At 37.3% G+C, this 25,263-nt stretch overlaps 1 protein-coding gene across 5 annotated transcripts in view; it reads right to left on the bottom strand.

Annotated features, from left to right (window-relative positions):
* CDKAL1 (CDKAL1 threonylcarbamoyladenosine tRNA methylthiotransferase) overlaps positions 1 to 25,263 on the bottom strand; it is a gene marked incomplete at its 5' end in the record, with an annotated part of 552,436 nt that overhangs the window by 191,312 nt on the left and 335,861 nt on the right. For all 5 annotated transcript variants that reach the window (XM_081143988.1, XM_081143989.1, XM_081143990.1 and 2 more), the window contains one exon: positions 1,225 to 1,370. In XM_081143988.1, coding sequence (XP_081000114.1) covers positions 1,225 to 1,370 — 146 coding nt within the window. The remainder of the gene's footprint in view (positions 1 to 1,224; positions 1,371 to 25,263) is intronic.

Below are 25,263 nucleotides of genomic sequence, written 5' to 3' on the forward strand. Positions count from 1 at the left end.
CACTTTCTACTTTGGAGACTGGATATACTTAATAATAATTATTACAGAATCCTAGAATAAATATACCTTCTATTCACTGGTTTGAACATTCAAACAATTAGCTGTATTTGTCTGAATGCACACTGTGTTTTTATTTCTGGTGGTTAGGATAATCAAGAAATGCCCAGAGGTTAAAAAAAAAAAAATCAGAAAGACACATAAAGGAAAGATGAAGAAGGAAGGGGAAAGTAAACAGAAGAAGATTTTAAAAGATTTGTATGTAGTCAGGATAAGTAACTAATTGACAGTGGAAAAAATAATTGCTTACAATTTGTATAAAGCCATCGTATCCATAAAATACATGGTACAAAAGTACATAATTATAAACAAGAAGATGGAAATAAAAACTTGTCTTAATTAAGAAAAACAACAGAAGAAAAACATTATGGAAGAAAATTATGGCAAGTAGGAAGATCCATGCCACAAATATGCCAAGGACATAGCCCCAGAGGGAGAACACTGCCCTAGACTTGAGAAAGTTCTTTATGACCTTGGCCGGCACTGCTGTTTCCTGCCTTGTATAATCACAGAAGGCAGTCAATGTTTGGTGATGATGAGAAGAAGGATTTTGAAGAATATAATTATGGGCTGCAAGTGCTTTTGTGGAAACAAAATCATCAGTTACGTCTGAGATTGTGTAAAATGCCTTAATTTTGGTCAATAACAATTTGAACTTTAAAAAACAGAATCCCCAAACCTCCTTATAAATCACAATTCTTCAAGTAAACCACGGGGATAGTGTATAAAAGCAAAGATGTTCCAGATACTCTTCAAGAAATGCTAGTTAGTAGAAAATTATCGATTTTGTAGTGACCTGATATGGCCCACCTCCATGTCAAAACCAGACTGCAAATTCAAAAAGCCACATTCAAGGAGATTTTAAGCAGAGCAAAGCTTAAAGCAGTTTTCCTCTACAAGGTCAGGAATCACAATGCACATTACCTTAGAGAGATTGGTAATCCTACACAAATTAATGCTGTATCGTGTACAGATGGAAGGTGGATATAAACTGAAGAGAAAGGAAAAACCACATCAAGGTCCCTAAGGAAACTCAAAGGCTTTGAAAGCTTCCAAAGTCTCACCTTTTCCCTGGTACCTTTAATTGTGGCTACAATAAGTGCATTTTGCCACATGCTTTTGAGAGAAAAAAGAAATGGTCATTTCCTTGAGTGCTAATAGACTTACTTCTCTTTCAGAAAATCCACTACCCTTTTGAAGTCGGCCACGCAATATTCCCTCTTCATTTCCATGAGCACGGAGTCGGAGGCTGACTGCACGGGTATGTGCAGGAACGCATAGACTCGGGGATGATTCAGGATTTTAGCCATTTCCTTTAAAAAAATGGAAGGAGAAACATTAATTATCTTAACAAAGCAGGGAACGGTTTCCCTCAGATCAGCACTCACAAGTGGAGGCAAATAAACACAGCTGAAAGCAGGCCGATCAGCTAGGCCCTTATAGTGAATGTCACCTGCGGTGTCTATCATGGCACTTGGGGACTTAATATTCCTTTTGGACAATTCCACTTCAGGGTTATTTCCTCACGTTCATCATCTCTCTTCGGTGACAAAACAGTAATAAACTCGTGTAATGCCTGAAGACTAAGAAGATGTTTGAGTATTTAAAAATAAATACTTCTCCTGAGCCTCACAGCAGTTTTATATTCTGCCTGTTGCATTAGCAGGACAAACAGCAACACAGGGTGGGCAAAAGTAGGTTTATAGTTGTGAGTACGTGAAAGAGAGTTTACTCTTGTATTGTTATTTATTAATTATTGTACTGTATTATTTTCTGTATGAACAACTCTAAACGTACTTTTGCCCTGTCCTGTATTTAATGCAAACAGTTGAGGCCGTATAATCCTGTGTTCTTGCATAAAGTTTCCAAATCCAGGGCACGTGAACACTTTATTTTTTAAATACTGAAGAAGAGGCCATCTATAACTCACCTGTTTCTTTTTCAGCCAGCTAATAAACACATCTTCTGAGAATTTACTTTGCAAAAGGCACAGGATCAGACAATGAAGCTTGCCTGGGTCATGACTGACACCTACCTTTGAGATGCAGTTTCAGAGGAGAGAAATAAGGGGAGAGTAGCGCGAGAATCTATTTTGCAAAGTTAAGGAGAGTCAGTTCGAGGGAAACAAATTAGAAACCCCAGAGACTGTTCTGAAATTCCTCCAGGGATGCAAAGGGAGGAGGAAAATGAGTAATGAAAGGAAAGCTGTGGTAACGTAACCATCTCTGCAAACGTGAGAAAACTGGCTAACTGCGCCCCCCTCCACGCTGCAATGTCCTCATGCCCCCTCCGCGCCCCCCCCCACAGGAGGAGGTAGAGAGGCCAAGGGGGAGGAGGGAGGGAGGGAAGGACGGCAAAGAGAGTGCAAAGAATCCAACAGAGATAAAAATGTCAAGAAAGGACATTCTTTTTAATAACTTGCATGTGTCCAAAGATTTTTAGTTTTCAAAGTACTGACTTTGACATGTTATTTCACTTTATCCTTAGAACAATATTTTGAGGGATCCTATGGAGTCAGAAGAGCCAGCTCATTCCACAGAATCATCTCCTAGTTGGTCAGGGGTAAGTCATGCACACGTATAGACAGTGCCCTTTGTTTCTCCACTTTCTTTCCATTGACTGAAAATTAGCATTTTTACCAAAGTGGAAGAGCGATGAATGCAAATCAGTTACCTTCTTGGTAGCAACTGTTGTTTTAAAAAATCCTTTTGGCTAAGAAATTCAAATAACCAAACAATATTATTCATGGACATCTTTTATCTACCTTTGCTACCAGAAATTAATAGGTATATATATACCTAGTTATATTTGGTTACTATATTGGAACTGGACATGAAGAATTTCTTATATAGCAAAAAAATAACTGATTAACACATTATCTGAAACTTCCCTTCACAAAACTGTACAATTCTTGGCTGGATCTAGTCAGTGGACTCTCAGGGTGAAACTGATCATGATGGACCCTACAGTAAATGTGTTGGCCTTCTCTTATGATCCTATGTCTTTCAGGTATTTCACACCTGAGCATCAAGATTCCCAATCAGTGAGGGGAAACAGTTGTACAAAAATCTTAGTTTTCTAAAGGGGCAGGATGCTCAGCTTTAGTTAACTTTTGACATGTCTACTGTGGTAAAAAATATCACCTTATCAAATAACACAATTTGTGAAATAAAATTTCACTCTCAATCTCTGCCACGGTTTTCTCATCTATAAAATGGGAAACCTGTAATTCCCACCTCACAGGGCTACTGGACTATTGTGAAAATAAAATAAAATAATCCAGTATGTGCTTATATGAACACTCAATATGTAAATGATCTGATCTTATTTCTTGGAGAATATTTAAAGTTTATGATATCATTTTCATACAGATAAATGGGAACCCACCAATAAATAGAACAGCTTTTCAATAAGCTAGCTCCCTTAACTAGTAAGTGCAAGAGAGGTCATTCGTATTGATCTACATAAAATAAAATTGAAGGGCGTCCCCAGCAAACATGGCCCCGACCAGAAAGGGTCGAGTAGTTTCTCTAGGAACACTCAGGGTGGCCTACTGCTGTACACAGAGACTGCACCGGAGGAAGCCTGCGGGCTACAGCACAGCCATTTACAAATTAAAACATTATCAGCAAACAAGGAGGGTAAATTTGGTAGTTTTCCCCCCTTTGGCTCTCAAAATAAGACTTCCCCAGGTGTAACAACCTCAGCTTCACACCACAGGCTCTGCAGCTTTAAACCTGCCCTTCATTAAAGTTTGTATTTCACCTACTAAAAGAACCACAGCGGAACATAATGGACCTGAGAGAAACAAAGTACAAATTTTGTGTTTTGTGTTTTCTTCCATGCCCATTCTCATTGGGCACTATGGGTCCAAGATAACCTTTGACCTCTTCAGCTTTCAAAATTCTTCTGTTTTTAAGGCTCAGCTTATAGCTACACATTTTCTCATGCAGGAGATGACTTCTTCCTCTATGACTCCTTTCTTGGCTCTACTTTGCAATGTGATCATAAATTTCCAGGACAGACGCTCTACAAGAGCAGGGCTATGGTTCTGCCCTCTCTCGGGGTCTCTACCGTGGCTGGGGCTGAGCGAAGGGTGACCCCAAACATATAAATATAGATGTGGGTCAGATCACATCAGCATACATAGAAAGAGGCCTAATATATAACTGCTATTTGATAGGAAGACAAATTTTCAATTAGTAATAGTTCAACTTGGCTAAAGCAGGTAAATAAGTGCATAGCTGAGCAGGTAAATAAGCATGTGATCAGCCTGCCTTGAGTTTTGGAACAAGTGAAAAATTATATGTGCATATATAAGTTGATATGTACAGAAGTAAAACTCAGACACTTTATAGGTAGCCCCACCATGGGTTCTATTTCTAAAAGTCTGTGAAACCTTCAGTTTGGATTCACAGTGTATTTTCTTATGGAAATGATGTACGGGGTCCAGGTTAACCAGAAAAAAGGGGACTTAGTTCAATGTGGCTAACAGGAGAATGGCAGGCATGAGCAACCTGAGCTTGGAGCCGGGGGAGAGAGGCTGAATAGACAGGCAAATATGCGTGTACGCATACACAAAGGGAGGGGTGTGTGTGTGCGTGTGTGTGTGTAGGAGCTCTGGTAGCAACTAGCATGCAAATGGTATCTATCTTAATATAAGGACATTTATAATTTAAGAGTTGATGTACCAAGACTGCTTACAATACAGATAGTGACTATTTCATAGGCAGGGGCCAGAGAATGGCTAACCAGACCAACAAAACAGTAGTACTTCTCCCTGGTGCTTTTTCATGGAGCTCACCTATTTCCAGCTGGTAATCATCTCAAGGTTTGCAATTTTTTTTATAAACTTAAAAAGCAAAGAAAAAAATAATGAATTGAATGAAAACAGGCTTTATTTTAAAAAAACAAAAAACAATCCTGGACTTTTTTAAAACAAATGTTAAGTTTCATTTTTATTGCCCTGTGGTCATCAAATTAATCATCATATTTGACCTAGCTTTGAATATATACACTGCCTGCTTTACCAAGTCCCTCAGTGTGTGAGGGCGTAAAATATATTAATACCTGCATTCAGATGTCTCCGCATTCACACTGACAATCACCAATCAGAAAGCCCTCTCGGATTATAACTCTGTTAGGCAGTATGTACATATTTAAAACGCTAAACTTTACACATCATGTTGTTTCCGACTGACCTAAGATACATGATGAAGACAATACTTCAGAAAAAGAGAAACTACACTATTACCTTTAAGCATTTTTAAAATAGCTTGAGATAAAATTTGCATATCATAAAACTCACCCATAAACAGTATTCAATTAAATGTTTTTTACTATATTCATAGGATGGTGCAACTGTCACCAGTCTAATTTTAGAATATTTTCATTCCCCCAAAACAAACCCTGTACCCACTAGCAGTCTCTTTCTGTTGCCCCCAGTCCACATTTCCTTTCCCCCAGCCCTAAACAACCACTAGTCTACTTCAAGCTCTAAAATCCCTGTTCGGGACATTTCATATAAACAGAATCATACAATATATCTTTTGTAACTGGCTTCTTTGACTCATAATGTTTTTAAGGGTCATCCATGTGGAAGTATGTAATTTATTTAATTTTTTCAATTAAATAAAACAGGAATTTAGAATTTAATAAATATATGATTTCATGCAAAACTATTAGCTTGATTGAAAAATTGTGGTAGGGCTATAAATTTTTTTGGTTGCTATTGTTTTTTGTGTTATTGTGGTAAAATGTATGTACATAAAATTTCCCATTTTATCATTTGGGGGTGTATAATTCAGTGACATTAAGAACATTCAGAATGTTGTGCAATCACCACCACCATTCATACCATGAACTTTTTCACCAACCCAAACTGAAACTCTACCCATGAAACAATAACTCCCAATGCCTGCCTCCTCCCAGCTCTTGGTAATCCTATTTACTATCTGTCTCTATGAACGTCGCTATTCTCGGTACCTCATATAAGTTAAATCATACAATATTTATCCTTTGTGTCTGGCTTACTTCACTTAGCATGTTTTCAAAGTTCATCCCTGTTGTAGCAATATTATCTTATTTTAAATATCCTTTTTCCAGGGAGTTGGTAAGTAGTTCTACTCTCAATGCCAGAGCACTTAGACTTTTATTAGCACTTATTTCCCTGTCCTGCAATTTCACTGTACGCGCTCATATCCCAAGGGTAGACTGTTTATCTGTATCGCCCCATTTTGTTGATCAATGCCTGGCCCTTAAATATTTAAATTGTAGCTGAATGAATGAATGAATAACTGAAAGGCCCAATCACTTAATCAACATAGGTATTTTGGAGGAAGTTCTAAAAAGACCTGTAGCTAAAAGTCAAAAGAGCAATGCTTGTGTTCTAGGACATTCTATTTCTGGAGTCACCTTCAACACGCCCAAAGTCATATAAGTCAAGATAAAGTAAGACCAGAGTCATATTTTAACCATTATTTCATTAATGACACTGTAACAGCCACTAAGTGAACTGCCAACACCTACATTTACTCTTAGCAGTCTGAAAATAAATTACCATTAATGGCATCGGAAAATGAATGAGGGAGCATGAGAAAAGAATATTTCCCATCCCTATGTCCCAAATGAAAAGGGTTAGAAATTGTGAACACATGCTAATTTAAATTTGATCTATAACTTTATTAAAACAGAAAATTCACTTCTAAACTGCAAAGAGTTAACATTTTCCATATTTGCGTTAAAATACGTTGAGACAAAATGTTCTACTAGCTTTCACAGAAATGTTAAAAGGATTTCAATGTTCTTTAATCATCACCACTTCACTTAGTGTCAGTCAATAATCAGACACTATATTACGGAGACAAAAATATACATTAATACTACTGTCAAAATCCTAAGAGTTGTAATTATACAGTTTATTTTCAACTGATATTATCAGTGTTTTGTTTTTTTAATTTTTTTTAATCCTCACCCGAGGCTATTTTTTTCCACTGCTTTTCAGAGAGAGTGGGGGGGGGGGGAGAGAGAGAGAGAGAGAGAGAGAGAGGGAAACATTGATGTAAGAGAGACACACTGATTGGCTGCCTGGATGGAGCCTGAACAAAGGTATGTGCTCTTGGCCAGAATGTAACCTGGGACATTTCAGTTCACCGCTGATGCTCTAACCACTGAGCACCCAGCTAGGGCTCAGTGTTTTATTTTAAAATTATGATTCTGCTCTGCTAAGGCCAAGAAATCAAGAGAGTTCTTGTATCCTGATTATGGTGATAGTTACATGAATCTATGCATGTTAAAATTCATGAAACTGAACACACATGAAAAAGTCAATTTTACTGTATTAATTTTAAAAGAAAAACAGTAAAATCTGTGGTGATTCAAACATTGTAAATTATGAACACGTATATGTTAAAAAAAGCAAATGTATAATACACATATAGTTACCTTTTTTCCCATAAAAAAAAAAAAAGACTGAGTCTACTAAACACTAAAAGAACAAAATAAAAACAAACAAACAAACAAAAAGAACAAACTTCTAATTGCCTGATCAATTTAATGGGGAAAGTACAACCCAGTTAGACTGAGCATTCAGCTCAGACAATTCTATTGGCTTCTCTTAAACAAGATATAACTAATTAAGGAATCCAATGGAAAGAAAGGCAGATGTTAAAGATTTATTTTAAAATACTTAACTCATTTATTTACGGTCTGATTTCCCACAATAAGGCTCACTTTAGATAGCTTTTCTTTCATGTGTTAGGCTGTACACAGTAGAAAGAATGTTGCAGTGTTGTAACTGCCCTCGTTAGGGTTGCTTGGTATGTGAAATGATGTGGCTAAGCAAGTATTTATTAAGCATCAAACAACGTTTCTGGGACTGGGAATGCAAAGAAGACAGTAACCTCCTCTGCACTTTATAAACATGCAAACACACTGCCTTCTTTGAGGATGGAGCCCATACTTGTGTCAGGAGCTCTGGGGCAGTTTGGGCATCTCACCTGACCCCCTCACTTGATGGTGCAGGTAGTTTTATTACTTCTGTGGGAGACTGTATCAGTGTTTGCCTAATATTCTGGTTTCTCTCCTTGTGGGAGTGTTAGAATCACTGCCTAGTTATACTCAGGAGTAGCTGTGTGACATGCGGCAGCCAATGAAATGTGGGCAGAAGTGACAGTCTCTATTTCTGGGCAGAAGGTTTAAAGCCTGTGGTTCTCCGTGTCTCTTTCCCCACCTTCCCCAGTGTAAGTTCTGAAGTGGAGAAAACTTAAACAGAGCTTCAACCAACCCATGGCACAAATATGGCAAGAACAAGAAATACATTATTGTTGTCATAGCCACTGAGAATTTTAAGATCATTTGCTGTGCAGCATAACCTTATGCATCCTAATACATTGCCGTTTTATGAAAGAAGAAACTAACATTTGGAGGTGTTTAAAATATGTACACAATGAAAAGCAGTAAGTGGAATAACTGGATTTAGAACCTAAGTCTACCAGACTGCAGAATCCATTTTCTTGAGCATTTTTTTTTTTTTAAATATATCTTTATTGATTTCAGAGAGAGGAAAGGAGAGGAAGAGACAGAGATAGAAACACCAATGATGAGAGTCACCGATCAGCTAGCCCGCAACCCGGGCATGTGCCCTGACCGGGAATCGAACCCCGATCGCCTGGATCCTAGGTCAACGCTCAACCGCTGAGCCACACCCGGCTGGGCATTAACCAATTTTTAATAAATACTGGAATGGAAATGCATGCTGACTACCAAGAACAGGGAGGAAGAAATTTACTGTTACATGGGCATCAGGAGGTCTCACCCCAAATGGTGTTCAATTCTATATAATAAAACAGAAAGTTTCCAGGCAAATTGCAACAGGTTATGCCTAACATACCCTAGTATGTGAGATACAAGGCTGTCTATTTTGTTAAAGAACCCAGTGACCTGTCATATCAGTTCTGCCTTTTTTAGCCTAATGTCAATTATGTCTTTAAAAGTACACTTGGGAAAAATAAGAAGTGTATGTGAGGATCAGTTAAAGATTCTCTACCTATTTACTCTCTTATAAAATATACAGTAGGGATTCAGAATGAGTCACACCAAGATGTGCTTCTGTGGTATGTAAATTTTTTTAATATGTATATTTTAATCCTCACCTGAGGATATGTTTTCATTGATTTTAGAGAGAGAGGAAGGCGAAGAAAGAAGGAAACATCACTGGGTTGCCTCTCGTATGCACTGATCGAACCTGCAGCCCATGTATGTGCCCTGACCCGGAATCAAACCCATAACCTTTTGGTGTATGGACTATGCTCCAACCAACCAAGTCACCTGGCCAGGGCATGAATTACTTGAACTACAGGCAACCAACACCCTGCAGGCTCAAGAGAACTTCTGCCCACCCCGCCCCCTTAACCATCTAGATGAATCTGAATTAGGGACCTTGCCCATAGCAAGAGGTTATCAGAGAAACGTCTAATTACTGAACATCTTCTCTCCTTACCCTCCTGCCAGGATCCTCTGAAGCCCTGAGGCGCCTCACCTGCATCCTTAGCCCAGAATGTCCCACATACCTCACTGTCCCTTTTTGTGTCTGAACCTCTCATCATGTATGTGGGGTCTCTGACTCCCTCATGCATGTGAGCTTCTCATGCATATGAAATTAATCTGTTTCATGCTGATTTGATTATTCAACCAGCCAGAAAGAATCGGAGGAGGGAAGGGGGAGTTTTCCCCTTTCCCACAATACCAATTGTAACATTTTTCGTTGAGATCATGTTAAAGAGAGAATTATTCATTTGAGAGGTTGGGCTTATAGATTTTATGTAACTGCCTGTCACATACTTTTAGGAAAAAAAGATACATAAAATAATTAATGTATTAAAATAATGAAAAAACACTGTTCTTTTTAAAAAATGAAAGTTTTTCTGCATTATAAAAGTGAAAAATATTTATTTTTTTTAGATTTTGGAAAAATAGAATGAGGAAAAGTAATCATAGGACAATCACTACTAAAAGAAAAATTCATTACTCTCACTATCATCTTGGAACAATTAGATTACAAAATTATATCTGATACCATCTAAGGGGTTTAGAAAAAGTAAAATGATTTTCAAAGACCAAAATATTAAGCTAATAATATTACTTGATAATAAATCTTTCAGTGCAAGCTCAATTTCTTAAAAAATAAAAGAAAACCTTTCTTCTAAGCAGGTCCCAAATCACCAGGCACTTACTCTCAAGGGGCTCATAATGCTGCCATATTAGCATAATAGGAGAAAAAATCTGAATATGAAAACAACAAACAAAGGAGAATCAGAGATAAGAATCATCAAAACATCTTAGAATCACTCCTGAAGAAGTTATTAACATTAGAAAATGTTGTCCCTGGAGCTATGATGAGAGGGTGGGAAAAACAGACATGAAAGAAATTTCTTTGTTCAAAAAGAGCATAAAAATGAGAATGAAATTAAAAGGGGGGAAAAAATGGATGGGCAATTCTTTCCCCACTCTCAAATTTATTATACGGTAAGGGAATTCTTAAAAGTCCTTGAAGAATTTGGTTTTAAAAACATGGACCATAAGCAGTCATTTACTTAGAAAGATTATTTCGGGCACCACAAAAGCTCCCAGCCCTTTCCAAATCACAATACCATTAGTGGTGCAGTAGTAATAGTAATGATAATAAAAGCAGCAGTTAGCATCCTTATGTGCTAAATACTGTGCTGAGTTGCACCCATTATCTCACTTAAATTTCTGAACAAATCTAGGAAGTAGTTTTGGTATTGTCATAATTAGCGAGTCAATATTAATACAGGAAGAGAGCAAAGGGGAGTTCAGACATTATAAGCATGGTCATCTGGGCAGCTTCACCTTTCCAGGAAGCTATAGCTTCACACTTTCCAGGGAACCACTGGTCCATTCCCTGCAGATCACTGGGGAAAGGAATCCAACAAAGGGGAGATGGGCACAGCACAGTGAAGTCAGGGTGAGGTAAGGAAGGTGCTTGCCTGTCAGTCTAGCCTGGGGAACAATGACTAGGGGGTGGACTTCATTAGAAGTGCATGAAAGAAGCTCCAGGTTAAAATCACCAAAGAGTTCCTTCTCTCTTGTTCTCCCTTGTTCCCTCTTGCTTTCTCTTGCTCTGTGACCCACACTCGCCTGTTCTCTCTCCACAGCCATGTGGCCTTAAGCAGCCACATAGTCCATGGCTGTGCGGACACCACACACAATGAACTTCAGCTGGGAAAACAAGCTAAGCCAGCCAGATGCTGGACTGTACTGTAATATGGAGAAGAAACTCTGGGCAGTGGCCTTAATTCTGGCCCTGCTGAAGACAAGATTGGACTTCTTCCACGGCGAGATGGACAGAAAGGGGACATTGGAGGAAAATCCCTTAATTTTACATCATCAATAAAGCTTTCCACGAAATCCCGTCCTCCTGTGGGAGCCTCAGGAAATTCTTTTCCTCGAGGCACTCTAAGAACTCCACTTCCACCAATAACAGTTTTACCCTATCTGAGATTCAGAGAAGTTTACTACCTTACCCAAGGCACAATGGTAGAACTGAAATGTAAACAAAGTCACGCTAACTCTGGAAGGGTACTAGAATATGCTACTCCAAAATATGCCTCTTTGGTGTATGAATTATTTTGAGCTAAAGGCCACTGAGAACTAATAGGCCCAGAAAAAGCTCTAAAAACAGGGCTTAAGTTTTCCTTCTGTAAAATATATATATTATTTAAAAATGAAAATTTGGGGGGGGGGGGAAACAAGATGGAAATATGAAAATTCCAAATTAAGAAGAGGGAGACTTTTAATAACTCTTAACAATGGTGAAGTCAAGATTTAAGTCTGGCCCGGCAGGGTGTGGCTCAGCGGTTGAGCATCGACCTAGGATCCAGGCGATCAGGGTTTGATTCCCCATCAGGGCACATGCCCCAGTTGTGGGCTCGGTCAATGACTCTCTCATCAATGATGTTTCTATCTCTCTCTCTCTTCCTCTCCTTTCCTCTCTCTCTGAAATCAATAAAGATATATTGAAAAAACAACAAAGACTTAAGTCTGCATAACAAACTTTACTAAACAATCCTCGTTTATCATACTCTTCCTGGTCACCTTCCCCTAACTTGTCTCCCTGACCTTGAAGCCTCAAACCTCTCTTCTTTTATTTTAGCATAAAATGGTATATAAACCCAAGTTCTAAATGCCATTTTGGGTTACTGATCTCTGGGTACAATCTCTGTGTGATGCACATGTCAAAAAACTTCTTTTCTCCTGTTAATCTGTTTAGGCCAGTCTAACTTACAGAACCCCACCTGGAGAACCTAAGAAAGGTAGAGGAAAAATTCTTTTTCTTCCTGACACAGTTCCATTAATGTGTCAAACAAAAGCATCACTCTGTGCATGACTCCTGTGAACTGATCTATGGTCCTCCTGAAACCTAAGGTCATTCCTGAGGAACAGCACAAACTAATTCACATGAGATGTTATAATCAATCACTTCTGGGAGCAGGGTTGGAAAGAAGCAGCAGAGAATAGTCTCCCCAAAACAAGATATATATATATACATATCACAATTTAAACTTTGCTAGTCTGCAAAATTTTGCTAGTTTATAAAATTCTCCTTATGTTGGATTTATTAGAAATGTGTGGATTTTTTCAAATGTCCCAGAATGCATGAATTAAATGGCTATTACATTACTTGAAATTAGATACTAAATTAATAGGATTTTTGCAGTCTTTTGCTATTGAACAATATGGAATTTGAGTTCAAACTGATAAGCAGATATATGATTTTTATAAGGCAACAAAGAGAGACATATTGCCTCCTGTTCTACTTTAATTGTTTCCACTTGGTAAAATGGGCTTCACATGTCAGTTATTTAATTGGAACTGAAATTAAAACATTACTGCATGGTAGGCTAGCTTGTCTAAGAACACCTTGTCAGAATATTTTCTGAGATTCTAACCCGCTGCTTTTTTAAATACCATGGCTCCAAGGTTACAGGGTTAGATACTCATCTAGCATATAAAGAAAGACCAGCAAAAGCTTCCAATTGATGAACCAAATTTACATTTTAAGACTTGAGCTACTTTTTAAATGTTTTTTTATTTTTTAATCAAATGGAAGTTAAAATTGTATGCAATTCAAACAGATATCTTCAGATTAGAGAGGAAAATGAAAAATTTTAAAAATTTTCCTCCTTTCTGTCAAAGTATGTGGCCTCTACAAATACAAAAATCTGATGCACTTGGGGTTTTTGTTTTTAAAAATATCCTTATTGATTTCAGAGAGAGGAAGGGAGAGGGGGAGGGAGGGAGAAAGAAGGAGGGGGGGAGAGAGGGAGAGAGAGACAAACATCAATGATGAGAGAGTCATTGATTGGCTGCCTCTTGCACCCTCCCCACTGGGGATCGAGGCTGCCACCCAGGCATGTGCCCTGACTGGGAATCGAACTGCAATCTCCTGGATCACAGATTGATGCTCAACTGCTGAGCCACACCAGCCAGGTTGATACACTTATTTTGTGCACAATTCTGCCTAATGATAACAGAAGCAATCATTTTATACATAAGTATTTCCAAATCTTAAATTTTGCCATTTTATAGAATTAAAGTATTTTTTTTAAATATAGCAGAGCAGGCTATGAACTTCATCTTTCCAATCATCAAATGTGTTATAAATTATTAATACATCATGTTTATCTGGCATCAGAACTGGGTAAATATGGGTCTAAAGAACAATGGTTAAGAAAATATGTACTATATTACATGCTAAGAATTTCCTTCTGTTCTTAGGTAAGAAAAATGATTTCAAAATCAAGCATTCTGTCTTTTTTAATATTTCCAAATTAGCTACAGGTTGAGAATATTAAAGATGGATAGGAAAAGAAAGAACTGTGCCAAAGATGAGTTGAACAAAAGTGTAATATGCTGAAGTGAATCAGGACGGCAGGTGACGATAATCATGAACAGCTTTCTATATGTGTGGCTCGTTTCTTTTGTCCCATCCTCACAGGACACTAACTACTCTCTCCAGAAAATTACTCAAGTGGGCACAGTTTATAGAAAGTATCTAGAAAGAGCAGGATACTATTCTGAAAAGGGTGTCCCTGAAGAAATGGTATCAAGAAGTGGGAGAACATGTTCCAGATGAGGAAATGTACTCCAAGTACAGAGGCTGCCTGAGTGAAATTAACACTCTGAAATGTCTTCAGCTGAGTGAAATGACCAAAGGAAAATCCAACTCCATAAAGGTGTAAGGATTACACATTAAAACTATTCATTAAAAGTGAAAAACAAATGAGATACTCCCATCTGGGTGTTTAATTTTTTCCCCTCACTAAACTATCACTCAGTATGGATGAGTAGATAAAGCAAATGTGGTATGCATATGCAAATGGAATGTTATTCAGCCACAAAAAAGAATAAATTCCTGCCATTTGTGACAACTTGGATAGAACTTGAGGATATGATGCTAAGTGAAATAAGCCACAGAGAAAGACAAATATTGTATGATCTTACTTCAATGTGCAATTAAAACAAACAAAAATCGAGCTCACAGATAGAGAACAGATTGGTGGTTGCCAGATGCAGAGGGTTGGGAAGTGGGTAAAATGGGTAAAGGTGGTCAAAGGTACAAACTTCCACTTATGAAATAAGTAAGTCCTGGGGATGTAATGCACAGCATGCAGACCACAGTTAATAACACTGTTTTGCATATTTGAAAGTTGCTGAAAGAGTAGATCTTAAAAGTCCTCATTACAAAAAAATTGGTAACTACGTGTGGTGAGAGATGTTAACTAGACATTGTGGTGATAATTTTAAAATATATACAAGTAGAGAATTATTATGTTACACACCTGAAAGTAATATATCGATTATATTTCAATTAAAAATTTAAGTTCAGGATTTCCTTACCAAAGCACTATAACCTTTTCCTGATCAGTTACAGAGTTTTAAAATCTCTAAATTTCTCACCATTTAGTTGCTATGTGTTTCTTATATTAATCAACCCTCGGAAGTCTCTGATATTTTGCCATATCTACCTCAGGAACATAATTTTGCACAGTCCAAGCCACATGTTTCTTTCTTACAAACCACAGTGTAGGTGTGGGTCCTCAAATGGGAGGGAGTATTCCTGGAGGGAAATGAACTAGCAGGCAAGGGGCATTTAAAAAGTAATCCATTTCCAGCTCTTCAATTTCCATTTGTACCCTTTCCTGAAATTGATCTGTCTGTGGTAAAAGGCTTCATGCTGGGTCTTCTTTCACACCTCCTCCTTACCTTCATGGAACACCTTCAAGTCACCAAACAAATAATTAGTGAAACTGCCTTTTTCAAAGCAATTTTATGTTCCCTTGCTTGCCACCCTCACTTTCCGTTTCATTACAGACCGCATTTGTAATAAATTTTTATATTTATGCTTAATAAACATTATAGTGTCTTGATAATATAAGTAATAATTTAATAATTCAATGAAAAGTGCTTTTAAAAATGCTGAGAGCCTTGTAGTCACAATGTCTTTAATTTATACACATATTTTGATATGGAGAAGGAAGGTAGAATGATCAATAGAAGACTTTCAAGCTTAAAAGTATGTTAAGACAGAATTTTGTGGAAAAAGTAGAAAGGAAATTCAAATTCCATATAAAAAGAAGATAATGTAAATTTTCCTATTTTTAATATTTCACTGAATACATTTGAAAAAGTGATGTAACAATTTTATTTTACAATTCCATATTTAAAACATGCCGGAGATTGAGTCTATTGCAACTATTTAAACTAACCATGAACAATATTTCAATATCAATTAAAAAAAATGTATGAGGTGGAACATGCTTTTAAAAATTGTTTGGGGTAACACCAAGCAGAAGTTTCAATACCACTCACTGGTCTACAACACAAAGTTCCAACTCCTTAGCCTGGCACTCTTGCTCCTGGAACTCAGGCTTTCCGATCTCGGCTCCCAATGATGCCTTTCCTCCCTCCTGACATATACCAACTGCAAGGAAACATATTCCCACTTAAGAGGGACCTAGTGTTTGCCCAGCCAGGCTTAGACTTTCACCCGAGTTCAAATGTCGTCCACTGCCCACTAAAACCCATCCACACTGCAATCCTTAATTCCTCCTGTGTTCCCCAATGTACACAAAGAATCAATAATTTATTTCCAATCCTCATTTAGAGGGCTTTGTACCTCTACTAGGCAATTACAACATTCTACATTTAATTAATACCATCACCCTATCCCCCCACTACATTGTACATAAAAAATATCTGGTATCTTTTTGTTGAATGGAGTTGAAAAACAGCTCATTTTACTGAGAGCCAATGTGTTTAAGTGAGACAAACTAAAGACTCAGTATTCACAATTCTCACTTGGATTTTTCAATGACCTGGTATGTGTTTCTAGGTAAACCTCAACTTTAGATAGTTTATACTAAATTTCTTATTTTAAGCTTGAAGACTATACCCTTATTTTTTTAAGTGTACAGCTGATAATTTTTAGTAAATCTGTACAGTAGTACAACCATCACCACAATCCAATTTTCAAAGTCATTTCTTAAAAATGAAGATATAACTGACAAATAATATTATATTAGTTTCAGGTAAACATAATAATTTGATATTTGAATATACTGCAAAATGATCACCACATGTCTAATTAACATCCCTCACCACAAATAGTTACAAATTTATTTTTCCTGTGAAGAGAAATTTTAAGATCTACTCTTTTAGCAACTTTCTAATACACAATATGGTATTGCTAACTATAGTCTCCATGCTATACATTATATTCTCAGGACTAACTCGTTTTATAACTGGAAGTTTGTATCTTTGACCACTTTTGTCCTTTACATACCCCCAAAACCCCACCTCTGGCAACCACCAATCTGTTCTATCTGTAAGCTTTTTTTTTATAATTCCACATATAAATGAGATTATATAGTATTTACCCTTCTCTTTCTGATTTATCTCACTTAGCATAATACCCTCTAGGTCCATCCAGGTTGTCAAAAATGGCAGGATTTACTTATTTTTTTATGGCTAAATAATATTCCATTAAATATATATACCACATCTTCTTTACTCATTCATCCACCAATGGACATCTTAACACTACATATAAGAAAAATTTTAATGAAAAGTTAACCAAAATAATTTGTCATCATTTATAAATATTAAAGGCTAATTATTAGTATTACTAAATTACAGTAGCCTAAAATCGAAACCTAAGACACTAGGAGATCATATAACAAAGCAAGTCAGTTGAAGAGGGAAGGATATTGCTCACATACTGTGTTAGTCTAGTCCCCAAACTTATCTTAAGTTTCCTGCCCAAAACAGAATTCCTAAACAAATAAAATATTTAAATATTTAGAATATTTCCTATTTTTATCTTTATAACAACCAATAATAAAATGATTAAATTCATTTTAATTTGTTGTTGTTGTTAATCCTCACCTGAGGATATTTTTTTCCCATAGCTTTTCAGAGAGAATGGGGGAGGGGGGGAGAGAGAGAAACAGAGAGAGAGAGAGAGAGAGACATTGATGTGAGAGAGATACATCAACTGGCTGCCTCCCACACGAGCCCCAACCAGGGGCAGGGAGGGAAGTGGAAACTGAGGTACGAGGTACCCTTGACCAGGAATTGAACACGAGACCCTTCTGGTGCACAGGCCGATGTTCTAACCACTGAGCCTGACAGCCAGGGCAAATTCATTTTAATTTTTAATGAACATTACAATGTGTAACATGACAGAGAAATTCTCACTGTCGACTTCAAAGAGAATATACTACATTTCATCACTCAGTAATAAAACTATTAACTAACATCTGTTTCCTGTTTATATTTTCACAAAGTAGTTTGTATTACCAGATAAAATTATATATTCTGCATTAAGAAAAAAATACAATATAAGGCCTCCTTTGGTCCCATCTGGATGTAATAAAGGAATCAAGTTTTGAAATGGCAAGACTGTGAAAGGAAACTTCTACCTTTAATCATAACAGAAACAGCTGATTGCCCTTTTTCCTACACTGTGGCACCTACTAATAACTGTAAGAAAAACACCAGACACATGTGAAACTCTGAATCAGTGCAGGATCTGAAGAGCCACAGACTGGCTGAATTTGTTTCAAGCTGACTACAAAACCCAGTCCAAAGCTGAATCTTTGCAACATTATATGTGGAATGTCCTTTAGGATTTTGATTACGTAGTGGCAGAGGAGCCACATCTGTGATACATTACAAAACCAGAGTAGTTGCCAGTGAAGTTTTAGTATTTTATTTTTTAAGAACATACATTTTTGGTTTAGTAAAGCCTATATTGTATGAAAAGTCTGAAATTTAGACTCACTTCTGAAGTCTTTGAGTCTGTAACTACTTATTTTTCTTTGGTAGAAATTAATTTATTAGGTTAATAATTTATTAATTAGACATGTAAGGAAATAAGACATATTAACTAACTTTAAATGACTTATTAAAATAATCTCAGAAGAAAAAACTGTAAAGAACCTAAGAGAAATACAGATCAAACTCCCCTCCCACCGCTTCTGGGTTCCAGACAAAGGCAAAGATTCGAAAGGGTTACATGACTCACCTAAGGTCACACAGTTATATGGTGTTAGAAATAGGGTTAGGATCAAGGTCTTCAGATTTTCAGAACAGTGCCCTCAAATATAACACATAAGGATTTAGAGTGAAATCTTTTTCTTATAGATTTAACTAAATCATACCAGAATGCATTCTAACAGAATACATTGCTCAGTTATTCAACTGGCCCTCATATAAATATATCCAACATAAATAAAACCTCTATATTCTGAACTTTTTCATTCTCTGGAATAGGCATTACATCAACTATCCCCTGGAAAAACTAACTCATAACCAATCCCAAACACTTCCCCTTTTGGGGGGAATATTACACAGGGTCACCTGTTGAAGAGTCTTTACTAATTCACATTCAAAAGTCTTTTTAAGAGAACAGTGGGAACTCTTAACCAAGGCTGGCAATTTTATTAAAGAAAAACATATGCCTACCCTATGACCCAGCTATTCCACTCCTAAGTATACACCCCAGAGAGATGACTGCATATGTCCACCAAAGGACACATATGATAATGTTCACATAAGCTTTACTCATAATAATTGAGATTTGGAAATCATCCAAATGTTCAACAGGAGAATGGCCGAACAGACTATAGTGCAATAACACGACGGCACACTTCAGAGCAATGAACAGAAACGGATTCCCAGCGCACACAACACCGTGGACAACTCTCACAGGCATTCTGCTGGGAAAAGACAAGACGGCAGCGCTCCAGCGGAGGCCCAGCGGACACGGGACCCTCCACCTCTGCCCAGTGACCAGTGACCTGTGCGCCACTCTGCCTCCCACAGCCCTGGGAAAGTCTCACTTCCACCATGAGCTCTGCTTCACTCCCTCCCTAGCCAGCTTTCTCCTTGCCTGGGAGAACTCGAGACTCCAGTTTGCTCTATTAATCATGAGATTTCTGATGAGAAGATACTTAAACATTAGAAACCTCCACTCCAACAGATACCTTAGCACAGGAAAATATAAAACAAATTTTATACTTTCAGAATTACATAAAATTTCAAAATTCTTATATAATAACAATAATAATAGCTAATAACTACTGAGTACCTTCTATGTGCCAGGTACGATTCTAAACATTCTACATACGTTAATTCATTATTTTACCAATGTTACTCTATTCCAGGTTAAAACAAAATCTTAAATTAATATTATCTTATAAAGCAGGGGTGAGCAATGTCCAGCCTGCAAAATCATTTGGTCTGGCCCTGCCAAGGCAACTGCAGGTGGGACTCAAAATTCAATAAATCCAGGAGCTTTTTTCACAGCTAATTTTTAAGCTGATCATTTTGTATGGCCCATGAATAATTTTATAAATAGCCACATGGCCCTTGGCAGAAAAAAGGGTCCCCACCCCTGTTAAAAGAATTGTTGATACATTTTTCTTTGTTCAGGGTAACTGCTATCATGCCTCTGTTCATATCTGAAAACATCAAAACCCAGAGAACACAAATCAGCAGCACAACTAGGACGACCAAAGAATGGCCCTGATGGTCAGCAACACTCAGTTCTGCTTTTATGACTCTTTAAGTTCTAAAATCAAGAATGCTTTCTGAAGACAAGAGAAAAGCCCATAACCTATACCACACTGAGGCTCATGTATTAACTCATTGATAACCCATGTCCCAAGCATAAAATGTACCTGAAGGTGAGGTCATGAATAGAGGTGAGGGTGAGCTAGGCTTATTGGTAAGAAGAAGAAGAACAGAAGCAGGTTATTGTTTATCCTGCTTTCTTTTGAAAACTTCTTTCCAGAAATAGTAAGGACTCTGAAAAGGAGAGACACAAGAAACCAATAGACTTCCACTGATAAAACTGAGAGTATATAAAAGAAGAGTAGCTGGTGCCTGGGAGGCTTATAAAGGCTCAGTAAGAGGGCTGAGAGTACAAGCCCGAAGTGACGGAGGTGAATGCTAGAAGGGTGTGTTTGAGGCCTCAAGTCAGCCACAGAAATGATTTCCAACCGCTCTCCAGGGCCATGGGTGGGAAACAGGAAGAGTCTCTGTGTAGAACAATCATTCCTGGAACAACAGAGATCTTTGCGATATTGTTTTCTGTAAATTTCATTTTTGTATTGTATTATTTGCAACATGAAAAGTATTTGCAAGTGTGGGAGGGCCATGATATCCAAAAGCAATGTATCTTTCTCAGGTGTTGGGTAGAAGATGCATGCCAAGCAGGTGACTCCCCATCTTCCTGCAGCAGAGCCTTTCCGCCCCAGGACTCCGAACTGCCAGTGCAAGAGTTTCACACAAAACACCGGCTAATGAAATGGCACAACCATTTTTTGAAATGCTATTGTTCTTTTAAGTTCTAAGTCACATCAAGTAAAATGAGTTTTAAAAGATTTTAGAAGGCTCCACATTAGAGCTCAAATGGAAAATTTTAAATCTATCTCATTCAGCTCAAGCCCTTCAAAACGGTCTTCCCTTTTCAGAAAAACTCGGACGTGGAGGGAGTGATCACGATTCAACAAATTTGCCAAGATTAATGACAAAACTGGTTCAGACTCAGGTCTTTTACTTCTGTGAACACTTCATGACTCATTCAGTTAGAAGGATAATAAACAAAAACACCATAGAGATATTTTTAACATAAATGTTGGTAATAAAACAGAAGTACTTTAAAATTTGTATTTATTTCATGACAGTAAAACAATCTACTGAAGATTTTGAAATGACTCTTTAATTCCAGGAATTAAATATTCTCGAAATACCAATATTTTCCAGTAGTCTGCTGCAAGTTTTATAGTTTGTAACTATTAATTGCAAGTTTGATATCTCTTTAGTTTAGTAAAGCAGCACCAACAGCAAACATCCACTTCCTGATTAACAAATGCCTAACCTGTTGATGTACAAAGCTTTTGGGAAGGCTATACAGGTAACTGAATGTGGCACAGTAAAGGGGATGTCATCTACCAAGAAAACAAGCATTTTTTATGAACCGAGCCCAAAAGCAGCTTCAACATAAAAGACAGTGGTTATGGAAGTCGAATTATCTATCAAAATAGAAATGACAAAATAATATTTAATATGATTTTTAATGGGAAAAAATCAATTAAAAAAGAAAGGGAAGCAAACTATTTGTCATAGGCAAGATCTATGTATATGTGACATTACCTTCTATGTGGTACCCAGAGCTATGAGTATCTAATGAGGCATACATTTTAGTCCATAAACGTGTGCTTTCTATGAGGGTGATGTTTGCTACAGGTCACTGAGAGACTCAATTAACAGTGATCTTTTGCTGTCCATAATCTACTAATGACATGAGCTCTTCCTCAAAAGCTTTAGGAGGGCAGATGACACCATAAGTGACCGATGGCACCTTTGACATGGAACATAAAAATTCAGCAAGAAAACGGACTCAACCCCACACACAAATGGCCCCACACACAAATGACACACAGGGAGACAGCCCATTTCAAGGCATAAATAATATTTACTGCCCTGGCCGGTGTGGCTTAGTTGGTGGGGTATCATCCCATCCACCAAAAGGTTGCCAGTTTGATTCCCGATCAGGACACATGCCTGGGTTGTAGGCTCAATCACCGGTAGGGGGTGAGTAGGAGGCAGCCAATCAATGTTTCACTCTCACATTGATGTTTCTCTCTCTCTCCCCCCTCCCTCTCTCTCTTTCTAATAATAATCTATTAAAAAAATCTTTTTAAAAAAATATTCACTAACATCAGCAGGATTGGCAGAATAAAGATCTCTGAAAATCTTTTCCTCCATAAGAGCAATGAGGTCAGTGACAAAAATGGTCAGAATCAACTTTTTCAGAACTGAGTATTAACTAAAGGCTTGCAACAATCTGGGGAGCATTAATACTTTTTAAAATGGAGGAATCTAAGAACAGTGAGCTACGTGGCATTTCAAACCTGTCTTTTTCTCACTTCTCACTCCCAGTTCTATGGCAGCCTTGAAAACCAATAGCCTTCAATTATGGTGAAAATCAGCAGCCTGGCAGCTTATTAGAGGGGGCAGAAGAAAGTTGGAGCTCCTCGCCCAGCCGGGCGTGGCTCAGCTGTTGAGTGTCGACCTGGGATCTAGGCAATCGGGGTTCAATTCCCGGTCAGGGCACATGCCCAGGTTTCGGGCTCGATCAATGACTCATCAATGATGTTTCTATCTCTCTCTCTCCCTCTCCTTTCCTCTCTCTGAAAGCAATAAAGATATAAAATAAATAAATAATTAATTAATTAAAAAAAAAGAAAGTTGGAGCTCCTTCAAAGTCCCATTCACAGAAAACGGGCATTATTTGACCTTGTTCAGTGGAAGACTACACACATGGGCATGGTTGTTTAACTTGACCTGGCACCCAGTGAGACTAGTCTTTTTCCCAGGGGCAAATGTGAAAAATAATCAGCTGTTATTGTTTAACATCATGGCTGCCTGAGGCTGTGAATAAGTTAGGGCAAACAATAAACAAACCAAAAAGTTTACAAAGAAAAGCTAGGGAATGTAATGTCCAGAGGGGGCTTTGAAAAATACAGCCATATTCCTGGAATCTACAAGGCCATATGCATACATAGGGCTGTGTGTATGTCCAGATCGTGCACATGCTCAGTAAAGACCTGAGAAGGCCCTTGGCTCTCACATCTGGCTAAACCTGAGGTTTTGCACAAGCAGGAAGTGAAGGTAAGGGTAGAGTTGTAAGCAACCTGACTGAGCATTGAAGGCATGCTCCAATATGCACATAGGGCAAAGACTGAGAAACTTGTTGGTTCCAGGCATTTAAGGAAATCTCTGTACAATCACTAGCTGACCACTAAGCTAATTTGGTAGAGACTTCACTGGCCACGCATAAAAAAGAATACAGATTCTACTGAATTAATTAAGAAAAGTCAATGATTAAATGACAACAATAACAACAAAACAACCCTGAGGAAGGAGAAGTATCTGATTTCCAGAGCTGCCACATTATATTCAAATATATATTCAATTGTCTAGTTTTCAACAAAAAATTATAAAACATGCAAAACACACAAGAAAAAAAGCAGGTAATAGAAACGACCATGGCAAAAGCCCAGATATTGGCCTTACTAGACAACAACTTTGAGTCACCGTTTAAAATATGTTCAAAGTAAAGAAAACCACGTTTATAGAATTAAAGAAAAGCATGAAAATAATGTCCCACCCAATAAAAAATATCAATGAGATAGAAATTATAAAATAACCAAATAGTACTTTCAGTATGAAAAATACAAGAATTAAAATTTTTAAAATACACTAACTGGACTTAGCAAGAGATTTAGGCTAACAGAAGAAAGAATCAGCAAATTTGAAGGCCAGTCAATTGAGGTTACTTGGTCTGAGGAACAGAAAGAAAAAGAAATGAATAAAATTAACAGTATTTACAAATCTGTGGGACATCATACAGCACAATGACATACACAGAATGTGGATTCCAGAAGGAGAGGAAAGAAAAAGACAGAAATAGTATTTGAAGAATAGCCAAAACTCACAAATATGAAGAAAAACATTAATCTACACACATCCTAGAAGCTCTCCAGACTCTATGTAGGATAAACTCAAAGAGATCTACATCTAGACATCTCACAATCAAACTGTCCAAAAACAAAGAAAAAGTCCTGATAACAGCAGGAGAGAAGCAGCTGATCACATAGCCTCAATAAGATCAACAGTTGGTTTTTTACCAGAAATTAGAGGCCAGAAGGCAGTGGAATAACATACAAGCATATCTCATTTTATTGTCTTTGTTTTTTTATGCCTCAGAAGTTAACATTTTTTAAATAAATTGAAGTCAAGACCCTCTACCAGAAAAAAGATTATGTCTTGTTTTAATGTGATACTTGCTTTATTGGGGTGGTCCAGAACAAAACCTGCACTATCTCTGACATTTCAAAATAATATCTTATTTGGAAATAGGGTCTTTGCAGATGTAATAAAGTTTAAATGAGGTCAAACTGAATTAGGATGGACCATAATTCAACGATTTGTGCCCTTATAAGAAGAGGAAGTTTGGATACAGAGACATAAAAAAATAACCATGTGAAAACTGAAACAAAGATTGCAGTGATGTGTCTACCAGCAAAGAATGCCAAAGATTGCCAGCAACTATCAGAAGCCAGGAGAGGAAAACTGAACAGGTTCTCCCTCAAGAAAGGAACTAACCCTGCCAACAGTGTGATTTTGGACCTCTGGCCTCCAAAACTGTGAAGGAATAAATTTCTGTTATTTTAAGCCACTCAGATTTGTGGTACTTTGTTAGAGCAACCTTAGGAAACTAATATACAAGCAGTAATAGAGAAATAAAGAGACAAGAACAACTAGAATCTGTTAAGGTGGAAAAAAATGCAGGCTGAAAATACAGTAGCAAATCAATTAAAAGATTAACGTCTGAAACTTCAATTGATCAAAATGTAAGGTGATAGTCCATATGACAATGTATAATAACGGTTGATATAAAACTTACTTTTCAGATATATTTTAACATGTAATTAAAAAAGTTACTTCTTTGTTGCCATATATTAGAGAAAGGCTTATCCACAATATTTTCTCTAATCAAACGATTTACACGTAGCATTTTTCAGTGGTTTTGATATTTATTTATTTATTTAT

This window comes from Miniopterus schreibersii, assembly GCF_964146895.1.
Source record: "Miniopterus schreibersii genome assembly, chromosome: 8".
NCBI lineage: Eukaryota > Metazoa > Chordata > Mammalia > Chiroptera > Miniopteridae > Miniopterus > Miniopterus schreibersii.